The sequence below is a fragment of the Bos indicus genome, chromosome X (assembly GCF_029378745.1).
Source record: "Bos indicus isolate NIAB-ARS_2022 breed Sahiwal x Tharparkar chromosome X, NIAB-ARS_B.indTharparkar_mat_pri_1.0, whole genome shotgun sequence".
Lineage (NCBI taxonomy): Eukaryota > Metazoa > Chordata > Mammalia > Artiodactyla > Bovidae > Bos > Bos indicus.
In genome coordinates this window covers 8,359,479-8,383,084 of record NC_091789.1, presented here as the reverse complement: position 1 = coordinate 8,383,084, position 23,606 = coordinate 8,359,479, and the positions used below count along the sequence as shown (strand labels likewise).

General features: G+C 33.7%; 1 protein-coding gene across 5 annotated transcripts in view; it reads right to left on the bottom strand.

Moving 5' to 3' along the window:
* Window positions 1-23,606, bottom strand: part of STAG2 (STAG2 cohesin complex component) — a 129,848-nt gene that overhangs the window by 46,286 nt on the left and 59,956 nt on the right. For all 5 annotated transcript variants that reach the window (XM_070783423.1, XM_070783427.1, XM_070783426.1 and 2 more), the window contains exons 5-14: window positions 20,769-20,865; window positions 16,465-16,541; window positions 14,452-14,656; window positions 12,097-12,248; window positions 9,507-9,580; window positions 8,268-8,391; window positions 7,371-7,469; window positions 7,198-7,277; window positions 2,254-2,361; window positions 1,293-1,404 (exon numbers count right to left, since the gene is read on the bottom strand). In XM_070783423.1, coding sequence (XP_070639524.1) covers window positions 1,293-1,404; window positions 2,254-2,361; window positions 7,198-7,277; window positions 7,371-7,469; window positions 8,268-8,391; window positions 9,507-9,580; window positions 12,097-12,248; window positions 14,452-14,656; window positions 16,465-16,541; window positions 20,769-20,865 — 1,128 coding nt within the window. The remainder of the gene's footprint in view (window positions 1-1,292; window positions 1,405-2,253; window positions 2,362-7,197; window positions 7,278-7,370; window positions 7,470-8,267; window positions 8,392-9,506; window positions 9,581-12,096; window positions 12,249-14,451; window positions 14,657-16,464; window positions 16,542-20,768; window positions 20,866-23,606) is intronic.

Sequence of the window (23,606 nt, the reverse complement as noted above, 5' to 3'; positions counted from 1 at the left end):
TAGCAGCACTATTTTCAATTAGCAAGATATGGAAACAAATTAAATGTCCATCAACACATGAATGGAAGATGTGATATAGGGACTTCCCTAGCAGTTTGGTTGTTAAGATAATAAAATAATGCCATTTGCAACAACATGGATGGACCTAGAGATTACCATACTAAGCAAAGTCAGAAAGAAAAAGACAAATACCACATGGTATCACTTACATGTAGAATCTAAAATATGATACAAACAAATCTACAAAACAAAAACAGACTTACAGACATAGAGAATAGACTTGTGGTTGCCAAGGCAGAGAAGAGGTGGGGAAGAAAAGAAATTGGTGCTTGGGATTAGCAGATGCAAGCCATTATATATAAGAGGGGTAATAAAGAAAGTTCTAGTACAGCACAGGGAAGTATATTTAATATCCTTTGATAAACCATAATGAAAAAAATGTGAAAAGTATGTATGTGTGTCACTGTATATAAACTGATTCACTTTGCTGAATCAATTATGTTTCAATAAAATTTAAAAAAAAACTTCTCAGCAAAAGAAGGGGTAGGAGGAAACATCCTCAATATAATAAGCAGCTACACAACACCTGTAACTAACAACATAATTAATGCTGAAGTACTGGATGCTTTTCCCTTAAGATCAGGAACAATCCAAATCTATCCTCTCTCACCACTTCTATTCAACATTCTACTAAATGTCCTAGCCAGTACAATAAGGCTGGGGAAACTAATGGCAAGAATGTAGGAAAAGAAAAAGTAAAATTATCACTACTTGCAAATGACTTGATTGCATATTACAGAAAATCCTAAGAATTTTAATAAAAACTTACGTTAAAAGTGAATTTAGCAAAACTGCAATATGCAAAAACCAACTGTATTTCTCTATACTAGAAAACAACAATCATCATCACAGGTACCAAATATTGAGAACTAACAAAATGCTAGATCTGTGCTAATAGTTTTATATGGGTTATCTCACTGTTGTCTAAGAAATTGTTATCCACACATTTAGAAGGAAAATGGGCTTAAGAAAGGTTAAGTAACCGAATCAAGGTTATATAAATATGAAGTAGAGAAGTCAAATTGGTAATCAGGTCTTTCTAGCTCCAAAATTTATGCTCTTAGCATTACATATAAATCATATTATTTGAGTATCTTACTAACATAAATTGGTATAACTCTATGTTATCCAACACTTACTGTGATATTTGGAAGATTTTAAGATTTACATCATTTTAACCCCATCTCCGAATTGTTCCAACCGGAAGTATAAAATGAACAACATCAACTAACCTCACTTTCCAGAAAGAAAAAAACCAATGTCTTAACAAGGTTGGCATTTGGACCCTGTCGTCCCCTTCTTTTCATCATTCCATCCTCCTCTGGATCTCGACGACTGAAGAGCCTAAGATCAATGCAAAATACTTTTAAAACAAAATATTTCTTAATTAAGAAATTTTAAAAACCTGTCTGGATTCCACCTTTAAGCAACTAACAGAGGAATAAATTGGAGCTGGGTAGGTACAGTACTGTCCAACATTATACCCAAGTAAACCTTTTCCATTTCACACTTGATGGTACTTCTAAATGTTTCTGAATGATTTCTTTTTGAAAATCTTACTGCATGTTATGCAATCATTTCTTTTTACAAAAGTATCACAATAGCTAACCTATACCATTTATGCACATAAATATAAATATTCTTCTCCTTAAAAATGACATTTCTTTTCCTCCTGTCCTTCCTGTACAATTATCCCAAAGTCTGAACTTAGTGGCCTTTTTCTATGGATATCATGGTCATTCTTATAAACAACAAAAAAGTTATCACTGGATAACAATGAATAAAAAATTATAGCATAAATACTTCGTATCATGTACTCTTAATAAACGTGTCACCTCAAATGAGCATTTTAATAAAATCTTACAAAAATGTAGTTTAGTCCATATGTTTCCATTTTCTTTAAAACCACTACATGATAGCTGCTGAATATTTTTGGTGATCAGATATTCACACTGCTACTAGCTAATCTGAAGTGTTAAACAGCAATATAAATGAAGAGACTAAAGGATTCTTGTGGTTCTTACATCAAACTGTTATCAAAGTACTTTTATTATATGCAAAAATACATAAAAATAGGCTTAAGACCTGTACTGAATAAATTATTAATAAGTCATATTTATATATATTTTATAACACAATAAATTACTGCCGTTAAGTGACTTTAGAAAATGAACAACAGAAATGCAGATTTACTTTTTGTACAGAAATTCTCCAGCTGCTACTGCTACTGGCCGATGAGCTGAATAAACCAGATGATAGACATTTTCACAATCTTCTGCAGTAAGAACTTCTTCACTACTCCTGAAAACAAATAAGCAATAGCAGTTTTCAAAACAATGCTGTAATTTTAAGTTTACTAGTACAAAAATTCATACTCATACATTAAAAAATAGTACATTTTCACTCCTAAACTTGTGTTTTAAAAAACAGGTCATTAAGAAGTTGTTTCAAGAAGAAATCAACCTTACTTGATTATCATCTATTAGTAAAAGCATCCTCTGACAAAAGAGCTGAGTATTTTGTGAACACCCAAGATCAGACCTAAAATTAGAGTGAATATCGGGCATAAAGAAATATATACTAAGAGAAATAACCATGCAACAAGTGTGCTAAAGGGAAATGAAGACAAAATAATATAAACTAACATAGAAAATAAAGTAGTGGCACGCTCAGTGTGTGCATGTGTCCTCAGTCATGTTCGACTCTGAAATCTCATGGACTGCAGCCCACCAGGCTCCTCTGTCCATGGGATTCTCCAGGCAAGAATACTGGAGTGGGTTGCCATTTCTTCCTCCAGGGGATCTTCCCAACCCAGGGATCGAACTGGCGTGTCCTGCCTCTGTCTCCTACATTGGCAGGCTGATTCTTTACCATTTGAACCACTTGGAGCTTAGTTAATAATCAAAGAAAACACTTTCCATGTATTTCATGGTAATATTAAGGATACAATTTTACAACGTTAAAATATACTAACACCCCAGTTACCTCACAGTGATGAAGAATAATACTTCATTCACCAGGTACTAAACATCATATAAAACAATGCAAAAGAATTTTTCCAAATAATAAAATTTAAGTGCCAAAGATGTTTAATTACAATTTATCATTAAAAAAAAAACTCACTAAAATATAGTGCTTGTTTTATTGATCTTACTTTAAGAGAAGAAAGTAAACCTAACAAATCTTGGTAAATCAAAGTCATTATTAGGCCCATCAACCACAGAATCCCAGGGTAAACCTTGCTGGGTTTTCTAAACCAAGACCCTGTGTTTGAAGTTCTGGCCTCTTTCCCCCTAATATGCTTTTTGCCGCTTTATAACTACACATAAATAAATACACACACATATTGAATCAAATCAAACTACACCAAATTTGAGGTATTTCACTAATTTTAACGCATAAGGAATGTCCCTGAAAGTGTCAGTTATTAGGTATATACATGGCTGAATCAACAAAAAAAGGGGTCCACATGGTATTACAGAGGAAGAGGGGAGAAGCTATAGAAATTAGGGAGAGTACTACTATTTTCTTATTTAATTCAGGACAGTTTTATAAACCCAAAGAAAAATGCAATGGTTAAGACTGCTCAAAATCCCCCCAGTTAAATGAATTCTCAGAAAACGTCAGTGTATATAGAGCTACCTTTTTTTTTGACTTTTAAGTTTTATTTCATATTGGAATATAGTTGATTCACTATGTATGTTACATTAGTTTCAAGTGTGCAGCAACATGATTTAGTTATACATACACACATATTTATTCTTTTTCAGATTCTTTTTCCCATAAAGGTTATTACCGAGTACTGAGCAAAGTTCCCTGTCCTTATGGATTATCTATTTTATATGTAACAGTGTTAATCTCAACCTACGAATTTAAATTAGGAGGTAGAGCTACCTTCTTTGTAATAACTGCAATGTAGTCCATTTCATATAAATGGGGTTGACAACCACACTCCTCACACAGGACTACTGCAGTAAATGAGATAACCCCTATAAGGAGCTTGTATTAGCTGTTATATATTAACTTAATTCTTCCTCTATTGATATCATCTAGAATATTTCCAATATCCTATTACAAACAGTACTATGTTAGAGACTGAGAACATTTTAAATTTTGGATACCACCAAGCTTTTTTCACCAGGGCTTCCCAGGTGGCTCAGATGGTTAAGTGTCTACCTGCAATGCGGGAGACCCGGGTGCAATCCCTGTGTCAGGAATATCCCCTGGAGAAGGAAATGGCAACCCACTCCAGTACTCTTGCCTGGAAAATTCCATGGACTGTAGGCTACAGTCCATGGGGACGCAAAGAGTCAGACACAACTGAGAGACTTCACTTTCACAGCTTTCCCCAAAGAGGCTATCCCAATTTATAGTCCCATCAATAAAGTTTATGGGTTTGTTTCTACATAGCTTTATGCAACTAGTGTATTACCAAACACATTAATCTTTGTAAAAAAGTAGGTTAAAAAAGTCTCATTTTAATATACATGTCTCTAAGTATGACCAATAATCTTTTTGCATGTTTAATTTTTTATTTTCTTTTGTGTCAGTGACATGGTTCCTAACTTTTGACTCTTTTACTACTGGGTTTCTGTTCTTTTTACTGATTTATTGAAAGTGACTCCTACAGTGCAAATCTCCTGCCAAGTCTGTCATTTGTTTTCTGAGTGTACATTATGGCACATACATATTTGTAGTTTTTTATGTAGTTAAAATTCAGTAATTTTTTTAATGTCTAGGTTTTATGCCATTCTCAGAAAGACACTGCCAGTTTACATATAAAATTAAAATGTTTAATCTTCTCCTCAGTTTTCATCTAACACTTTTAATTATTTCATTTATTTACATTTAGACATTTCATCCATCCTGAAATTATTTCTGTATAAGGAATGAAATATGAATCCAATTTAATTTTCCTCCAAATAGAAGCTAAGTGTCATAACATCATTTATTTTGATATAAAACCATCCTTACCCTACACTAGGTTCCTAGATTTTTTTAAGTTTGTCTCTATACTTTATTCTGTGTCACTCATTTCTGTTTAGACACCACTACCAAAACTTAAAAGTTACTAGGGTGAGGAGAGGGAGAGATAAAATAGGAGTTAGGGATTAACACATACACAGTGATATGTATAAAACAGATAACCAGCAAGGACCTACTACATAAATGTATAACTGAATCACTTTGCTGTACACCTGAAACTAACACAATATAATAAATCAATTACACGTCAATTTTCAAAAATTAGTAATAATAGTAATAAAGTCAATGTTGTTTTATAATTTTGATTTAAAATCATAGTGGGCAGTCATCTCTCATTAGTTTTTATCAGAATTTTGCTGGCTGATCTTACATGATGACTTTCTCATATGAGTATCAGAATTAGAATGTTGTTAAAAGGCCCTTTGTGACAGGCAATTTGGGATAGACATGTATACACTTCTGTATTTAAAATGGATAACCAACAAAGACCTACTATACAGCAGAGGTAACTCTGCTCAATGTTATGTGGCAGCCTGGATGGGAGGGGAGTTTGGGGAGAAAGGATACATGTATATGTATGGCTGAGTCCCTTCCCTGTTCACCTGAAAGTATCACAACACCATTCGTTAAATGGCTATACCCCAATATAAAATAAAAAAATAAAATAAAAAGCAACTATCTGGATCATGTTAACAACCCAAATGTCCACTGATGGATGAATATATAAAATGTGGTATACTGAGTGTCAAAAAGTAATGAAATTCTGATATATAACAACATGGATGAACCCTGAAGACATCATGCTAAGTAAAACACGCCTGATATAAAAGGTCAAATATTACATACTTTCAGTTATATGAGGTACCTAAAATAGTCAAATTCAGAGATGAAAAGTAGACAATATGATGCAAAATCATACTGTGCAGTCCTTTACAGAGTATCAGTATGAAATGATAAAAAACACTCTGGAGATGGATAATGGTGATGGTGGCTGCACAACAATATGAATGTACTTAATTCCACTGATGTGTACACTGAAATGTGTAAATGGTAAATCTTATGTTACATATATCACCACAATCTTTTTAAAAAGGGGAAAATTGAATTGCATCAATCCTACATTTTAACATAATATGTTTTAAATTCAGATTGTTTACAGAGAAGTTTCAGTAATATATTTCTAAAAGTGTGACAAAATACAATACACATAATTTAACACACTCGAGTGTTTAACTTAATTTCAAGAGCATCTAAAGACAGTAAAATTGAAAGAAAACTAGTCAAGAATGCAAACACATGAATTCCCAGCTCAGTTAGAATATTCTACTTCAATGGTCCTCTCTTCCTATCTTCTCAACTTTACATGAGAAAACTAAACTTCTTGCTGTAAAACTCCAGGTTATTGAAATCTCAGTTCAGTTCAGTTTAGTCACTCAGTTGTGTCCGACTCTTTGCGACCCCAAGAATCGCAGCACACCAGGCCTCCCTGTCCATTACCAACTCCCGGAGTTCACTCAGACTCACGTCCATCAAGTCAGTGATGCCATCCAGCCATCTCATCCTCTGTCGTCCCCTTCTCCTCCTGCCCCCAATCCCTCCCAGCATCAGAGCTTTTTCCAATGAGTCAACTCTTCGCATGAGGTGGCCAAAGTACTGGAGTTTCAGCTTTAGCATCAGTCCTTCCAAAGAAATCCCAGGGCTGATCTCCTTCAGAATGGACTGGTTGGATCTCCCTGCAGTCCAAGGGACTCTTAAAGAGTCTTCTCCAACACCACAGTTCAAAAGCATCAATTCTTCGGCGCTCAGCCTTCTTCACAGTCCAACTCTCACATCCATACATGACCACAGGAAAAACCATAGCCTTGACTAGACGGACCTTTGTTGGCAAAGTAATGTCTCTGCTTTTGAATATGCTATCTAGGTTGGTCATAACTTTCCTTCCAAGGAGTAAGCGTCTTTTAATTTCATGGCTGCAGTCACCATCTGCAGAGATTTTGAAGCCCAAAAAAATAAAGTCTGACACTGTTTCCCCATCTATTTCCCATGAAGTGATGGGACCGGATGCCATGACGTAGATAAATTTAAACCAAGTACATTAATGTATTTTTAAGATATGTAGACATTAGCAATATGCAGTAAATACATACTTACTGTAAAACAAGAGTGAGTAATTTTATTGCTTGTACTGCAACATCATATTCTTTGTCAAGGGTCATAGAAACAATTCTATCCTAAGGATGAAAAAAAAATATTCTTAAAGGGAAACCAAGAGAAAAATACTTGAAAATAACAGGTAAATGTTAAATACTTAGAGTAATACTAACCTTGAACCGACTGGTAAATAGCTCCAGTTTGGAATTAAGTTCCTTGTTATAATAAAGCCCTTGTAGAGCAGTGAGACATTTGAGTCTTACCTCACCTTGCTGAATTAAATGAGAGGAGAAAATGCATTAAAACTTTGCATATTTTCAACCTGAGCACACAAGATACATACCACATCTTCTACTTTAAATATGTTCTATACTATGGTATTTCTTCAGAAACTCTCATCCTTGACAATGCAAAAATAGGAATCAATATATACGTTTTAGACTAAATACCTTTGGGTTACTATTACTGTAGGTCAAATGAAAATATTTTGAAAATTTGTTCAGAGCAATGTTATTGGGAAAGACGACAGTAGCATATTTCACAGTAAGTTTTCCTTTATAGAAGATAATATTTGTAAGGGATATATACAAAGATCAAGGCTAGGTGAAGAGACAGCCTAAGGGAAAGGCAGATCAATTAAAAAAAATTAAAAAGGTTAGAGGCCAAGTGATAATTTATAATCTGGCTAAGATACATGTTTATCAATAGAATCAAAATTAAAGAAATTTAAGTATATGTATATATGTAGCACTTATATATTAACAGAGTAAGAATTCTTCTTACTATTCTTAAGAAATGTCTTACCACTACCACCATCACCTACATGATCCTGTTGTTTCAGTACAAAAATTGTTTCATGATCAAAGGCTAAATCAGTGCCCAAGATTCAAAAATCTAGGGTACTTTATGTGATAGAGACCATATATTCATGAACAGATAGAGAAGAATAAAGGAGAGAAGCCTACAGGAATGTGCTCCCAGTTACACGTATATGCAGATAATTCACTATGAATGACAGTAGCACATAGCTATGCTTATGTGTAGAAAGAAAAGCACTATATATATCTTACCTTATCATGCATAGTCCAACCAACATATTTTAAATAACTGTCATTAAGAAAGGCATCACTATACATTTTCATCCAAATGCCAATTTCTTCAATGCAAATAGCTCGGATTTCAGCTATTGCATCACTGCATGGAAGAAAGAAAATTATGCATGTTAGTATCAGTATACCACAGGACTTGTGGATTCTTTATGCAACGCCAATACTTGATACCTACTATGAACATACCACTACCTTAAGTATTACTGGGGATTTACAAGAAGAATTGAAGCATTTGCCCAAAGCTTACAGTCTAGTTGTCGAAGTACAATTATCACTAAATAAATATTTAAAGTTCAATAAACCTACAAACAAAATCCAACTCCCACCTTCTCTATCATGTCATACCCCAGCCTTTATTCACACCTGCTGGGCACGGTGTATTCAGAAGACAGTCGGAACATTAGTCTGGTTACAGTGTATTTTCCAGGTGAGAATTAGTTACACCTAATATTGAGGCCAAGCTCAATTTGGATTTGAACATCATATAAATTATTCTGAATTCATCCTGTAGGTACTGGTAAGTCATTCAACGCTTTTGAGTAGAGGAATGATTCAACAAAAGAACGTTTTAAGACAACTGCAATAATCTCTAGAATGATGAAGGAATAGACTAAAGTAATGGTCACAGTAGAAATAAAAAGGTAAGAATGGACAAAAGGATATTACAAAGCAAGTATTAACCTGATTTAGTAACTGCCAAATTAAGAAAATGACAAAGTTAAATAAAAATGCCACCAATATTTAAAGAACAGGTTACTGCAGAAATGGTGGCAAGACTACCTATTTCTTTCTTCTGCTCATTCAAAATAAGGGCAACAACTCACTTAAATCTACTCAAATTTTCCCACTGATATTCAAATCGAAGAGGAAAGAATCAGGAATCAAAATGTACAGTCTCTGCTAACACAGTACATCCAAAAGCAATTAAGTGTTCTGTACCCTCACTCCTAGTAACAGTAGTAGCTTCCATTTTCTGGGCATCTACAAGTCGAGCACAACATTCCCCCATTTTTCAGATAGAAAATAAAGTTCAGAGCAGTTAAGTAACTTGTCTTGAGTGTCCCAATCAGTGGAAGACCTTAGATTCTAACACTGATCTTACTCTTAACACTGTTACCACTAAATTTATATTGCCTAAACCACTAAATAACCAAACTTGAAGAGAATAAGAGTTACATAGAAAAAACTGTCCTGACTTACCGGTATCTATGTACAAACACTCCCTTAAATATTGCATTCATCATATTTTCTATTTCATCTTGATTTTCTTGAAGCTGAAAAGAACACATCATTGCTTTGCAATTATAATAGAAAACAACCAAAAGAACTTGTAAAAGTTGGTACAAACACAAATGTATGTTTCTCCAGAGTTTTGATATTTTCATGCAATTTTTAATTTCACTAAATGAAAAGTGTCCACATAGAAAAACTAAAAGCTGTTGCATAAAAGGTAGCTAAACTCCCTTGATACCTGGAATATTTCTACATTGTTGTTAATGTCATTGCTAATGTTTAGCTGGTTGACTAATTTTTTCAGATGGTCACATATTTCTATTGTATAAATGTATGTAAAGAAATCTTTTAAGTAGTTTATTATACTACTGAGTATAGTGAAGTCGCTCAGTCGTGTCTGACTCTCTGCGACTCCGTGGAATGTAGCCTACCAGGCTTCTCCGTCCATGGTATTCTCCAGGCAAGAATACTGGAGTGGGTTACCATTTCCTTCTCCAGGGGATCTTCCTGACCCAGGGATCAAACCCGGATCTCCCGCATTGGAGGCAGACGCTTTAACCTCTGAGCCACCAGGGAAGCCCATTTTATTATATTACTTATCTATTAAATAACATTTATGTTCATATAAAAAAATAACAATGCTTCATTATCTTGGTCTTTAGCATCTGAAAATTAACTCATGTTATCTACTGCCTAATCAAAGAACAAAAAAGTTTGAGTAAAATGCCTTGGCAAAAAATTTGTCTTCTTGCTAAATATTTTTAAGGGAAACAAGGCTCACTTGAAATAATCAACTAAACATTTCAAATCTTGGATGACTTATTTACTTCCATATATTTTCAATTCAGAGCTTTAGAGTTAAGAGAAAATTGATTCAGAGCTTCAGAATTACAAGAAAAATCTTTCACACTCTAAGTATCAATGAGCTTTCAGAATTATGTTCTGTGTTTTCATAAAACACTTTTTTTCTTTTCACAAGTGTAATCTCACATTTCCAAATAATGCGAACAGGGCACGTACTTGTATTCATTAGCACAATCAAAGGCACAGGAGGGCTTTCAACATGTTTAAAAACTCAACCCAACCTAGAAGTATTAATATCTTATGTGATAGAAGAATTTTAAACTCAAAACTCTTTTATATCCATTCATTCTATGTTCAGAATAAGGCCATAATTTTATACATTATGTTCAGCTAATAAAGCATCCAATGCAATTTATTAACTAAATTAAAGGGCAAAAGGTCAATTCATTTGAACTACAGTTAATCCTTGAACAATGTAGGGGTTAGGGTTGCTGACCCTCTGCACAGTTGAAAATCTAAGTAAAACCTATAGGTGGCCCTCTGTATATGCAGTTTCACTGTATCCACGGTTTCTGCACATACAAGGTTTCACAACCAAAGATTCAACCAACCATGGATCATATAAGAACTGTACTATTTACTACTGAAAAAAAAATCCATGTGTAAATGGATCTGCACAGTTCAAACATATGTTGTTCATGGTTCAAATGTTTACGAAAAAGAAAAATTTAGGCATGGGGGAAATGTGGGCAAGATTTTTCTGGCTTTTCTTGGGCAAGGGGCACTTTTAAAAGTTATTGGCTATCTCAGAAATGACCAACTTTTAAATTATAGTTACTACAATCACCCCCACAAAATGTCAGAATCAAGTAATTTATGGAATACCATGGCAAATATCCCATGGCAAATATTTTAGCTCAACTACATTAGCAATGTTTTTGAAACATCAGACTTTGCCTATTCAAAATAAAAATAAACATTCCCAATATCAGATAGCAAAATATTATATTACCAATGAAGAAGGAATTTAAATAAAAAAACACAACATCGAGGGAATCCCCTAGTGGTACAGTAGTTAGTACTCAGCACTTTCACTGCTGGGGCCTGGGTTCAATCCCTGTCCGAAAACTAAGATCCCACATGCTGCATGGCATGGCCAAAAAAAAAAAAAAAAACCAATACCAAAAATTTTATTAATTACTTTTTAGCATAGAACTGAAAAAACATTTTCCTCATTCAAAGTTGAATTTGGTGGTCAGTCATTAATGTTACACAAGGGTCTCTTACACTACACACACAAAACACACACACACACACACACACACACACACCCCCCCACCAAAAACATGGATTATGACACCATAAATAGCTTATCCCTATTTTTCAAAGGGATTTACATAAGTGAAACCTCATTTGATCCCGACAATAAATTGAGGGTAGAGTTAGGAGATAGAATTTCACAGTAGACATGAATAACAATAAAGCATAAGACAACTTGTCAGACTGGCCCAGGACTCCTTACTTGAAGAGTTCAACTCTTAATCCTAGTCCACACAGAAAGGAAATATATACAGAAGGTACTATTGGCATGGACAGTCAATAAAAATAAGTTAGATGTATAAACAACTTTAAACATATTGTTTAAATTTTTCAAAAAATTTTATCTGATGAACTAGAAAAGTTATATATCATAATTAATGGTGACTAAGTTGGTCACACATTAACAGCTTAAATATTCAATACAAGAGTGTACCTCTTTCCGCTTCTGTAGCAGGAGTTCTAGCCTCTCATTGGCTCGTTTTCCAATCATTTTATTCCGTTCTGCCTCATACTGTCTTTGTGTATTATCCATATTAATGCTAAGATTTAGTGCCACATTCACCAAAGCTGTCATCAACTTCATAGCTATTTTTAAATGGAAAATGTTGAAATTAGTCTCACAGAAAAATTTACAAGTTATGATCTACTTAAGAAAAATTAAAAACAAGATGGGCTGTTCCACTTCTAATAGAAAAATACAGCTGCTACAAATGACAATAATAGTACAACAACAGCTAATGTGTATCGAATACTTACTATATGTCAGTCAGTTAGCTATGTTAAGTATTTCTCGGATTAACTCCTAATCCTTACAACAGCCCTCAAATTAAATATTATTCTCATTTCATTCATGAAGAATCTTAAGTTCAGGGAGCTTAAGAAATCTGCCTCAAACTACACAATTCATATACATAGTTAAAACAAGATTCAAAACTAGATAATATTACTCTAGACTATGCTCACTATTCAATGATAGGTCCCCTACAATAACCTTTTCAAGAGATCATGATTTACCTTCTAAATAAATTTTGACTAATACAGCAGTCATTTAGCTATCCAGCAACCAAAGGGGGAGGGAACGTAAGTGCTTTTTATCAAAGTACAGTGTGTAGAAATGTTGGACAGTTTTATCAGTATTTGATTTCCTTTAATTTTACTCTTATTATATATCATCATAAAGACAATGATGCAATTATGAAAGACAGATCAAGATAAAAAGTCAAAAGTACAGAGTAAAATGTCACTCAATGAAGTGCTTTGTATCAGAGTTTCTCCAGATCTCCACCTTGTTATTGAACTCTTGCTACTGAGACAGAACTCACTGCCTGTGATTTCAAACTTATTAATTGAAATATCTGAACATATTGTGCTTTTTTTTTAGCTTAGGTCAGACTACTTCTCAAGCCTGATTCACTGCATGACAGAACACCACAAAACGAAACCTTAATTTCTGGCTACTAGCTCTCTTTAAACGGAGAAGGCAATGGCACCCCACTCCAGTACTCTTGCCTGGAAAATCCCATGGATGGAGGAGCCTGGTAGGCTGCAGTCCATGGGTCGCTAGGAGTCGGACACGACTGAGTGACTTCACTTTCACTTTTCACTTTCATGCACTGGAGAAGGAAATGGCAACCCACTCCAGTGTTCTCGCCTGGAGAATCCCAGGGACGGGGGGAGCCTGGTGGGCTGCTGTCTATGGGGTGGCACAGAGTCGGACACGACAGAAGTGACTTAGCAGCAGCAGCAGCTCTCTTTAAAAGAGATTCCCAATCTTCTGCTCTGAGCTATTGTATACCCTCAGCAAACCATTTTCTCATTCTGATCTAAAATTATTCACCTTGCCCATTATATGTTTTTAATTTACTTTAACCATTCAAATTCTTAAAATCAAAGCTACCTAAGTACACAGATCAATCACATTCATAATTTGTGACCTCAAATCTAAAAACCTACAGGGAGACTGTCTGCATTTTTTTTAATGGAGGGCTGAGCAAAAGAACATCTTTAATCACAGCTTTAATTCTTTAGGGAAATACTCTAAAGGAAAAATATCCCCACATTTAGAGAATGAAAAATTTTTGTAGAAATCAAAATATTCTATCATTAATGCATAGAATACTTAACAATTAATGCCTGGTCAATTTACTCATACTCAAATTAAAAGGCACATATTCAATAATGGTATATGAACAATTTTACCTTTAGCACAAAAGAGAAACGGGGACATTTTATCAACATCAACATCAAAAATCACTGTTCTAGAATTAATCATGTGAGCCTTAAAAATATAACTTATTTCATGTAAAAATCAGAGAAACTGACTCAGCCTAAAGTTACTCAGAAGCATAAGAAAAACCAACTTTTTTGATGTGGTTAAATAAGCATCATCCTATAGGGACAATCTTACTGGGACTATGCTAGTAGTGCCTATGCACACAGGTCATTTAGAACTACATATCCAAAATCACTGCTCCCCAAATTTGATGTCAATACCTTCCCTGATAAAACATATTTCAAGACCAAACAGATTACTATGCCACAGAAAGGGAGAAGAGGTAGATAGGAATCAAGTAGGTTTAACACAAGAAAATTACAGTATGTCTTCAGAGAACCAAACTATCATTCCATTCTCCATAATTCATGGGAGTTGGAGGAAAGGGGAGAATGTGCTCTTAGGGGCTATTTAATAAATAAAATTAATTTGTCACCATAATGTCATTCCTTTTAATGAAAACCATTTTCATCTCTAACCTAAGAAAATGCAAAAAAAAGATTTCTAAATACTGACCTGCCAGGGTGCTTGTATGTCGAAATGCTCTGACTTGTGAGTCAGACAATCCTGTAAGAAGTGAAATGACTGTATCCATCATGTACTCATCGTATATGATACTATATTGACACTGCCGTACTAATACGCCAATGAATTCACAGAAACTGGATTTGAACTTCTTCCACTGAGGACCAGCCATGGTAAGTGGATAATCTCCACTATCCTAAAATAGAAATTTTAAACAGCAATTTCACTTAAAACCCATAATTCAATAAAATTGTTTTTGAAATACTCTAGGCAGAAGCTGAAAAGACTCCTTTATCTCATCTTCTATAATAAATCCTCAAAAGTAGGCAGAAGAATAATATGCAAAGGTAGAGATACCTTTGAACACATCTGGTCTTTTATTTAAGATAAAAATGGATAGTCTGAATTCACTCCAACCAATGAAAATATATACTAATTACATACCAAAATAAAAAGCCTCTGCCATCAAATAAAACTTTATTCTGATAAGCAAAGATATAGTCACTGAATTTCTTTAAAACAAAACTGAGCAAAAATCAAACCAAAGTTGCCTGTTTTAATGATTCAACATGATGAAATCATATTCCCAGCCAGTCTAATAGATTCATGTATGACTTATAAACAATCAAAGGATTACAATGTATGTTTTTATTAGCTTCAGGATATCAAATACTCGGCAGATGTAAACAATAACTTTTTTTAAGTGAAAACAAGCTAGAATGACCTGTAAAGACAGGTACTCAAGTATTCATATGTATAATATGGGGCATTCACCAACAAAGATACACTAAGGTCCTCCATAAATCATTAAAAACAAACAAGTCTTAAGAATAAACGCAGAGACCAATACTACATAGAAATTTCTGACAAGAATGTCCTAAGGTCATTATGGTTTAGTAAATTTTTTAACAATTAAATTTTGTCATTAGAGCCATATATTTTAAAAAATTTTAAGTAAAGCCATACACAAGTTGAACTATGTCTCATCTGAAAATAAGATCCCAATACTCCACAAAAAGGTTTTCTTCTATTTTCTGATTGGCTCATTTAAGCACTATACTGAAAAGGTAGCATCTTAACTGTTGTTAGCAACTTGGTTTGCTGGTATTTCCAAATCTTATTTCAGGTATCTTATTTCAAATAGCTATTGAGAACAAAGTTCTCACTAAAACATTTAATATCAGAAGGTTAAAATAACACCATTCCTCATAATTACATCTCAACAACTTAGAGACTGATTAATAGCACTTAGTGATCATCAAAACCATTTTAACAATTCTTATCTTTCAGAAAAATAGTTGAAAGCTCCTTCATCTGAATAAGGTAAAAAAAAAAAAAAAAAAAACCATATAAAACTCAAATGAGAAAGGCTTTCTACTTAAAAATTCACAATGAAAAGTTTTGAAGAGTAAAAACTACTGGGGCTTGAATACAGATGTGAACAAAACAAACAAAAATCCCTGCCTTGACGGAGTTTATATTACAGTAAATCTAAATATGTCTTTATTGGCAATAATACTTCAAAGACATCACTATGATAATCAACTAAGGTCTAAGCTACTATTTATTATGTATTTGTATTGTTCTTGTTATTCACATGTGAAACATAAATAAGACTTTAAACAATAAAATATACCTGCATGCATTTATCTTTGCCTGAGCTTACACATGCTCATGGGCACTTAATTTTATTCTCGGTTGAAATTTTAATTTTTTAACAAAAGAGCTAACATTTAGTTCTTACTATGTGCCAGACATTGTAAAATGCTAAGGAAGTTTTCAAACATTGCATTCAGCTTTCTTAAGAGCCCTTTAAGTATTTGTAGCTCCATTTTACAGATGATGAAACTTACGCTAAGACAACAATTTGCCCAAGGTCACATGGCCATCATTTAACTGGATTTCTACTACCAAAGCTTTTATCTACAACACTAATATTCAAAATTTTATATTCTGAAGATCAAGGTACATAAAATTATCACAATATTTAGGGTATTAACTTACCTCATCAAACTCTTCAGTCATTTTTCGAATTATTTCAGAGTTCTGCATATGTCTAAACATTTCTGCTGTGACAACACCTGAAATTTCAAAGAGTAAGAAGTTAATACATGGTAAATAAAAAAATAGAGAACTTCTAAGTCCATCTCTAACACTAATATGTCTACAGTCACACAATAAGGTATACTTCTATATCACGTGATCTTCACCATGATACTCAATCCTATAAAGCACAAACACCATTCTCAACATATATAAGAAAACAGACCCACACTTCTGACAGGTATCTTCTCTTTCTTTTCATGGAACAATCAGCCTTAGCCATTTCTACCTAACTCACTTTACTCACTCCTAGAATATGTATATTGGCTAAATTCTTTAATATAAAACATATGTCATCAATAATGAGGCAGCCATCTAGGATAACATTTAAAGCCCTGAGGATGAACCTGAAGAAAATAAGGGGAAGAGTAATAGGAAGAATTCACTTTGGGCAGGTTTCTTTATTAAGCACAACTGTACATAAGGCAACTGTATCCCACCATCCACCTCAAAGGACTTCAAATAAACAAAAGTAGTAAGTTGTAGTTCCTGCTCATCCAGAAGTCTGTAACCTAGTTGTAAGTTTAAACAAAGAATAATGGGGTGGGGGGGTTGGCAGGGATAAAGTATTAAAGGTAGTACATAAAAAATGCCCTAATGAGTGGAAAAACCAAGATAGGCTAAAAAAAAGGAAAGAAAAGAATTGAGATTTGAGTAAGTAGGTGTTTCACAGAGAAGGAATCTGATAGTGGACATTTCCTTTTAAAGGAGGATGGGATAGGAGGGGAGAAAGGATACACATTACAAGTAGTAGTATAACTGTATCACTTTGTTGTATACCTGAAATTAACACAACACTGTTAATCAAATATTAATATGTTTCAAAAATAAAAGACAAGTGTAAAAGTTAGCCAGGTATATGTCAAATATCAGAAAAGGAATTTCTAGGGAAAAAGTATGAGTAGGAGACAATGCAAGAAGTCATACATGAATTTTCATTGATAGGGTGTCACCAAAAAAAAAAAGAATAACTGTAAAAAGTGAATTTTTTAAACTACATTTCTATATTATTTATACTTTGCCAGTCTAATCACTATGAATACTATAAATATAATAATATCTAGAAGGATGTCTTGGGACTCCCCTGGCAGTCCAGTAATTAAGACTATGTGCTCCCAATACAGGGGGCACAGGTTCCATCTCTGGACAGGGAAGTAAGATCGAGCATGGTGCAAGGTGTAGCCAAAAAATAAAAGAATGTCTTGGTACAGGAAGACGAGATTTATTATAAAAATTAGATACAATTAATAGATGTATTTCAATTGACCAAGCTCTATTTTGTGTATGTGTGCATGTGTGTGTATATAAAACTAAAAACAGCAACAAAACATCATACTGTCTTTCCAACTCCTAATCTGAAAGAGCAACAGCTATGTGAGCTCCTTCTCTATAGACATGCAATTTAAGACCTTCCAGTAGTCCAACAAAGCCAGCAGAATTAGAACATGAACTAACATCCACTGAGCCTCCTATGCACCGGCCACTTAAGCCCTGAAAACAAGCCTGTATAGCAGGTACTATAATCCTGGCTTTACAAATGAGAAAACTGATGCTAAGGCAAAGAGAAATTATAAATAATTTCTGTGACATTATTAGTCAACATCATGTTGCCCAGCCCCAGGTGATATCAATTTATACTGGTACTGTAAAAGAACCCTTACTTACCACCTTAAAAAAAACAAATGGTTGTTTACAAATAATAACAAATTTGGAAGCAAGCATGATTTCTCCAGCTAAAGAAGCACATTCTCAAAAACGTTTTGAAGGAGTTTTTAATTTTTATTTAGAGCCATGAATATATCTCAAAAACTTTCCATACTTTATACCCAAATACTGTAAATTTGGTAATGCTAGAGAACAAGTAACTCAATCCCTGAAATAATTTATATGAAATAAACATTTAGATATGTCAAAGTAAACATATTGCATACAGCTTGACAAACTTCTAAAGCTCCTCCTCACATCTAATAAATCATGTAACAGTCATAAACTCAAATATAAAGAGAAAAGAAAGTGGCTGTCACAAACTTCATGCATTTAATTCTTCTGAGGCAGGTATGAAGGAGCCATCAGGACACCAGGCCAGATCCCACTGCCTTAAAAGTGTGGGGGACATGAAATGAGTTATTTAAAAACTGGTAAACTGAAAAGTGACAGTCAACCAGAAAAGAAAAAAGGAAACAACATTGGCTGCAGAATCACCAACCACAGAGCGGTCTGGAGCCACTCAGTGTGGGGCCAAACATCTCTCCACCTACCTCAAGAGCTACAAAAAGCATTAACTACAGTAAAATAACTGACACTCATAATAACAATCCTAGATCCACAGGAATAGGTTAAAGTACACTGTATATACTTAAATATGTGTCTAATTCATTTAAAAAGGAATTCCATCAAAATATTTTTTGAGTATGTTTAAGTACGTAATGACCTTAACATGGTAAAATCCACTTTATGACTCTTCCATGATTCTAAAATTATTATTATAGTGGTGTTTAAGTTTTCAATACCTTCAATTTTAAAAAATCTTCACAACCTGATTTATGATAAGATATATCCAACTGTTGAATGGTTAAGTTCCTTATTTATAAATACAATGAGGCCAGAAAAGGAATGTATCCGATAAAGGGAAAACGCTCTGACTATGGCTTTGTTTTAAAACTGCTTATTTAGAAACCTAATCAGGAAACTATAATGGATCAACTAAGACTGAATTTCAACTCATCAAATTATTTCTGGCACCTGTTCAGTTGTTTTGTCATCAACCTTCCGCTTCAAAAAATTTAAAGAGAAAGGACATGGCCCTTAATTACATAACACAATAAACACGTACTTGTGCCCTTCTATTCCAGAAAGATGGAATGGACATGGGCAAAATAAAAATAATATCAACATATCTCGTTTTCTAAAGAGTTTATCTGGTTTATCATACTGTCATTACCACAACACTTCCTCTGAGCAGATTCAGTAGAATTTTCTAATACTGATACGCAGATATTTCTAGCTAAGAAGCTGAGTAAACTAGGCAACTCTCTGTACTCTAAAGTTCAGACGTTTTTAAAAAATTCTCAAAACTGACCACATTAATGGCATTATGAAGACCATAGATTCAAGAAGTTAACAGATTTGTCTATCAGGCCTCACATATAACATTTAATATGAAGATCGCACTGAAAGTTGTGATCAACCCTATAAAATGCATCAGTTCTTATAATATTACTTGTTTTCCAATTTCAATGACAGGATTTTCAAAGAAGTTTTATGGAATTAAATGAGTAGATTGCTTCTTGGGATCTTTTCTTCAGATCTGTTTAAACCATTCTTTAGCATCTTAATTTTTTCCATCTATTTTTAAGCAATCTTCCCTCCTCCTGACTTCTAATGCCCATGTTTTTGGTGCCATTTTCATTTTTAAAAAGAATAGCCTTGGAAAACTCTGTAACATTTATTTGCCTGTGCATTTTTCTTGTAGAATTTCAAGGATGGGCCAAGTTTAGGGAGACAGACTAGGTCAGAACCTGCCCATGATCTTGACTACTTCATTTACGGATTCACATCAGGGTATAAGACTCCCCAATTTACACAGTTTTGTCCCTCTGGCCAAATGTGTGCACTGTAAGTTTTTGTCTCAGGAAAGACATTTCTACATTTTATATTTTCCATACTCTTAATTCAAAATCTTTTAAAATAAAGTATAAACACTTTAAACAAGACCCCACTCCAGAGTTTCTCTTTTAGGGGAAAAAATCTGGAAATTTCACCAATACCTTACTTAACTTACTTAGTTACTTACTTACCTACTTACTTACTTTCTTACTGTAATTCATGGCACTTTTTAACTCCCTACACTTTACAATTCCCTGCCACTTGAACCTGTATCTCTTCATTATCTTCTTCCTCCCTTCTTAATCCATTTCTTTGTTCCTAAAACCAGATGCTGAAAGTGGGAAATATATCTAATAAAAGTAACATAACATTATAAATTACCAAGTTCTTCATTAACTTTCACATAGAATCCAACAGTCTCAACAGACTTCCTCTCTTCGTTCTTTACTCTTTTTACTTTACATATTTTGTATAGTTATAATGCAAATAACTCAACATCTTGGCATTATTTTCCACACAAAATGTTAATAATCTTTAGGTGAAACAAAAAAGAAGATAACATTTGGGAATATTCTGATTCCAAAATAAATATATCTTACCTTTACAGCCTGAACACTGAATAAAAAAGTTGATGAGGTCAAGAAGTGCTATATCTCGGTCATGCTTGTATGACTCTATCCAATCATCTACTACCGACTACAGCAAGAAGGGGAGAAAAAACATTAGCTTTTTCTAACATTCTAAGATTTAATTCAGATCAACGTCATTAAGATGCAACAATAAGTGGCATCACATTACTTCAATAAATACATATTTGTATACCAAAATTTACATTTTAACAATAAAATGAAATCAAATTCAGTAAATCCATCACCTGATTATACATAACGATGATCCATCGTCCTTAACTTTTGAATTAAAAGGAATCTGAAAACGGTAGGAATCAACTTTATAAACTGAAATTTCTTAGTGATATTATAAACATCTTAGAAAATATTAAAATAGTTGACAAAAGTATTGCACTTAGTAGTATCTAAATATTTACAATGCTGGTGGAATGAAAACTTTACAAAATTTTTAAAAAGAAGTAAATGCCTGGGTCAATGAGGAAATGCAAATAAAATAACACTTTTTCTCGAGTGAGTGCTAATAATCCCATATTAATAAAAAAGAGAAATTGAAGGCTAAATAAACACCAAAAGAAAGATAGTTCATGAATCTGGAGACCTAATGTTGTTAGATGACAGTACCCTCCAAACTGATCTATAGACTCAATGCCACCCCTATCAAAATGCCAGCTGATTAGCTTCTTAGCAGAAATTGGAAACTTGATCCTAAAATCCTTAGGGTGATGCAAGGTATACAGAATAGTCAAAATAGTCTTGAAAAGAGAACAGTGTCAGAGGACTCACACTTCATGACTTTAAAACCTATTACAAAGCTACTGGCATAAGGACAGTTATGAAGATTACTGAAATAAAATTTCAAGTCCAGAAATAAATCCTTAGACTGACAGTCATTTGATTTTTGACAAGGATGTTAACCCAATTCAACACAGAAAAACTAGTCTTTTCAACCAATGGTGCTGGGACAACTGGACATCTGTAAGCAAAACAATGAAGTTGGACCCTTTCTTACATCATACACAATACTTTACTGAAAATGGATCAAAGACCTAAATGTAAGAGCTAAAACTAAATTTAGTAAAACTAAATTTACAGAAGAAAAACTTCATAATCATGTTAGGCAAATCGTTCTTAAATATTAGACCAAAGGCACAAGATGAAAGAAAGAATAAGTTTGACCTATCCAAAATTAAAACTTTGTTCTTGAAAGGAATCCATTAAGAAAGTGAAAGGATAACCCGCAGAATGGGGGAAAATATTTACAAATCATGCATCTGATATGGAATTTATGCCCAGAAAGATAAAGAACTGTAATTCTGTAATTTTAAAAAGCCAAATAACCCAATTAAAAATATAGGCAAAGGACTGGAATAAGTGCTATATAGAAGATACACAAATGGCCTATATAGCACTTGCAAAGATGATCAATGTAATTGGCCACAAAGGAAATGGAAATCAAAACCACAAGAAGATACCACTTCACTCCCACTAAGATGGCTGTAATAAAAAAAGGAAAGACAATAACAAACGCTAGCAAGAATTTGGAGAAACGGAATGCTAAACCACTGCTAGTAAAAATGTAAAATGGTGCTGTCGCATTGAAAACAACAGTTTGGTAGCTCCTCAAAAGGTTAAAGAGTTAAATGACCTTGCAACTCAACTCTTAAGTATATTACCCGAGAGAAATAAAAACAAACATCCAAACAAAACCTTATTTAGTAATAATCATATAACAGCATTATTCACAAAAGTCAACAGGTAAAAATAAACTACAGGTACATCATGGGATGAACAGATAAACAAAATATGGTCTATCCATACAATGGAATGTATTATTTGGCAATAAAAAATAATGAAGTTGTAACACATGCCACACCATGGATGAACCTTAAAAACATTATGCTAAACCAAAGAAGCCACTCAAAAACAATCATATATTTGTATGACTTCATTTATATGAAATATCCAGAATAGGCAAATTTATATAAAGTACATTCATGGTTGCCTAGACTTTCAGTCCGGAGAAGGCAATGGCACCCCACTCCAGTGTTCTTGCCTGGAGAATCCCAGAGACAGAGGAGCCTGGTAGGAGGCCATCTATGGGGTCGCACAGAGTCGGACACGACTGAAGGGACGCAGCAGCAGCAGCAGCAGCAGCAGACTTTCAGTCAGGTGAGGAGAAAGTGACTGCTAATGGCATGAGGTTTTTTTTCTGGGGATGGAAAAAATTCTAAAATCTGACTGTGGTGATGGCTGCACAACTCTTGTGAATGTACTAAAAACCATTAAATGTACACCTTATAACAGTGAATTTCATGGTTTGTGAAGTATATCTCAATAAAGTAATTTTTTAAAAAAAGAAGAGAACTAAAAAATAATAGTAGTGCTGAGACCTCCCTGGCAGTCCAGTGGTTAAGACTCTGTACTTCAACTGCAGTGGGAGCAGGTTTGACTTTTGGTTGGGGAACTAAGATCCTGCATACTGCACAGCTCAGCAAATAAATAAAAGCAGTACTATATTCCTTTGTGGACAGAAGAGGAAACCACAAGACAGATAAAAACAATTTTTAAATAAAATTTTAAAATTAGGGTGATAAAAAAGTTAATATAAAAATAAAAACTCAGGAAGGAAAATGTTTTAAGTTAAATACATACGGAATCTGAGTATGAAATGAATTAATAAAATACATACAACTTGATGTACAAAAAAAGAAAAAGGAAATATTATTTAAGACTTATCTGGCTCATGGAGATTGGACATTTTCTTAAAAAATGTTTAATTTCTAGATTTTCGTCTTTTTCTATATTTTA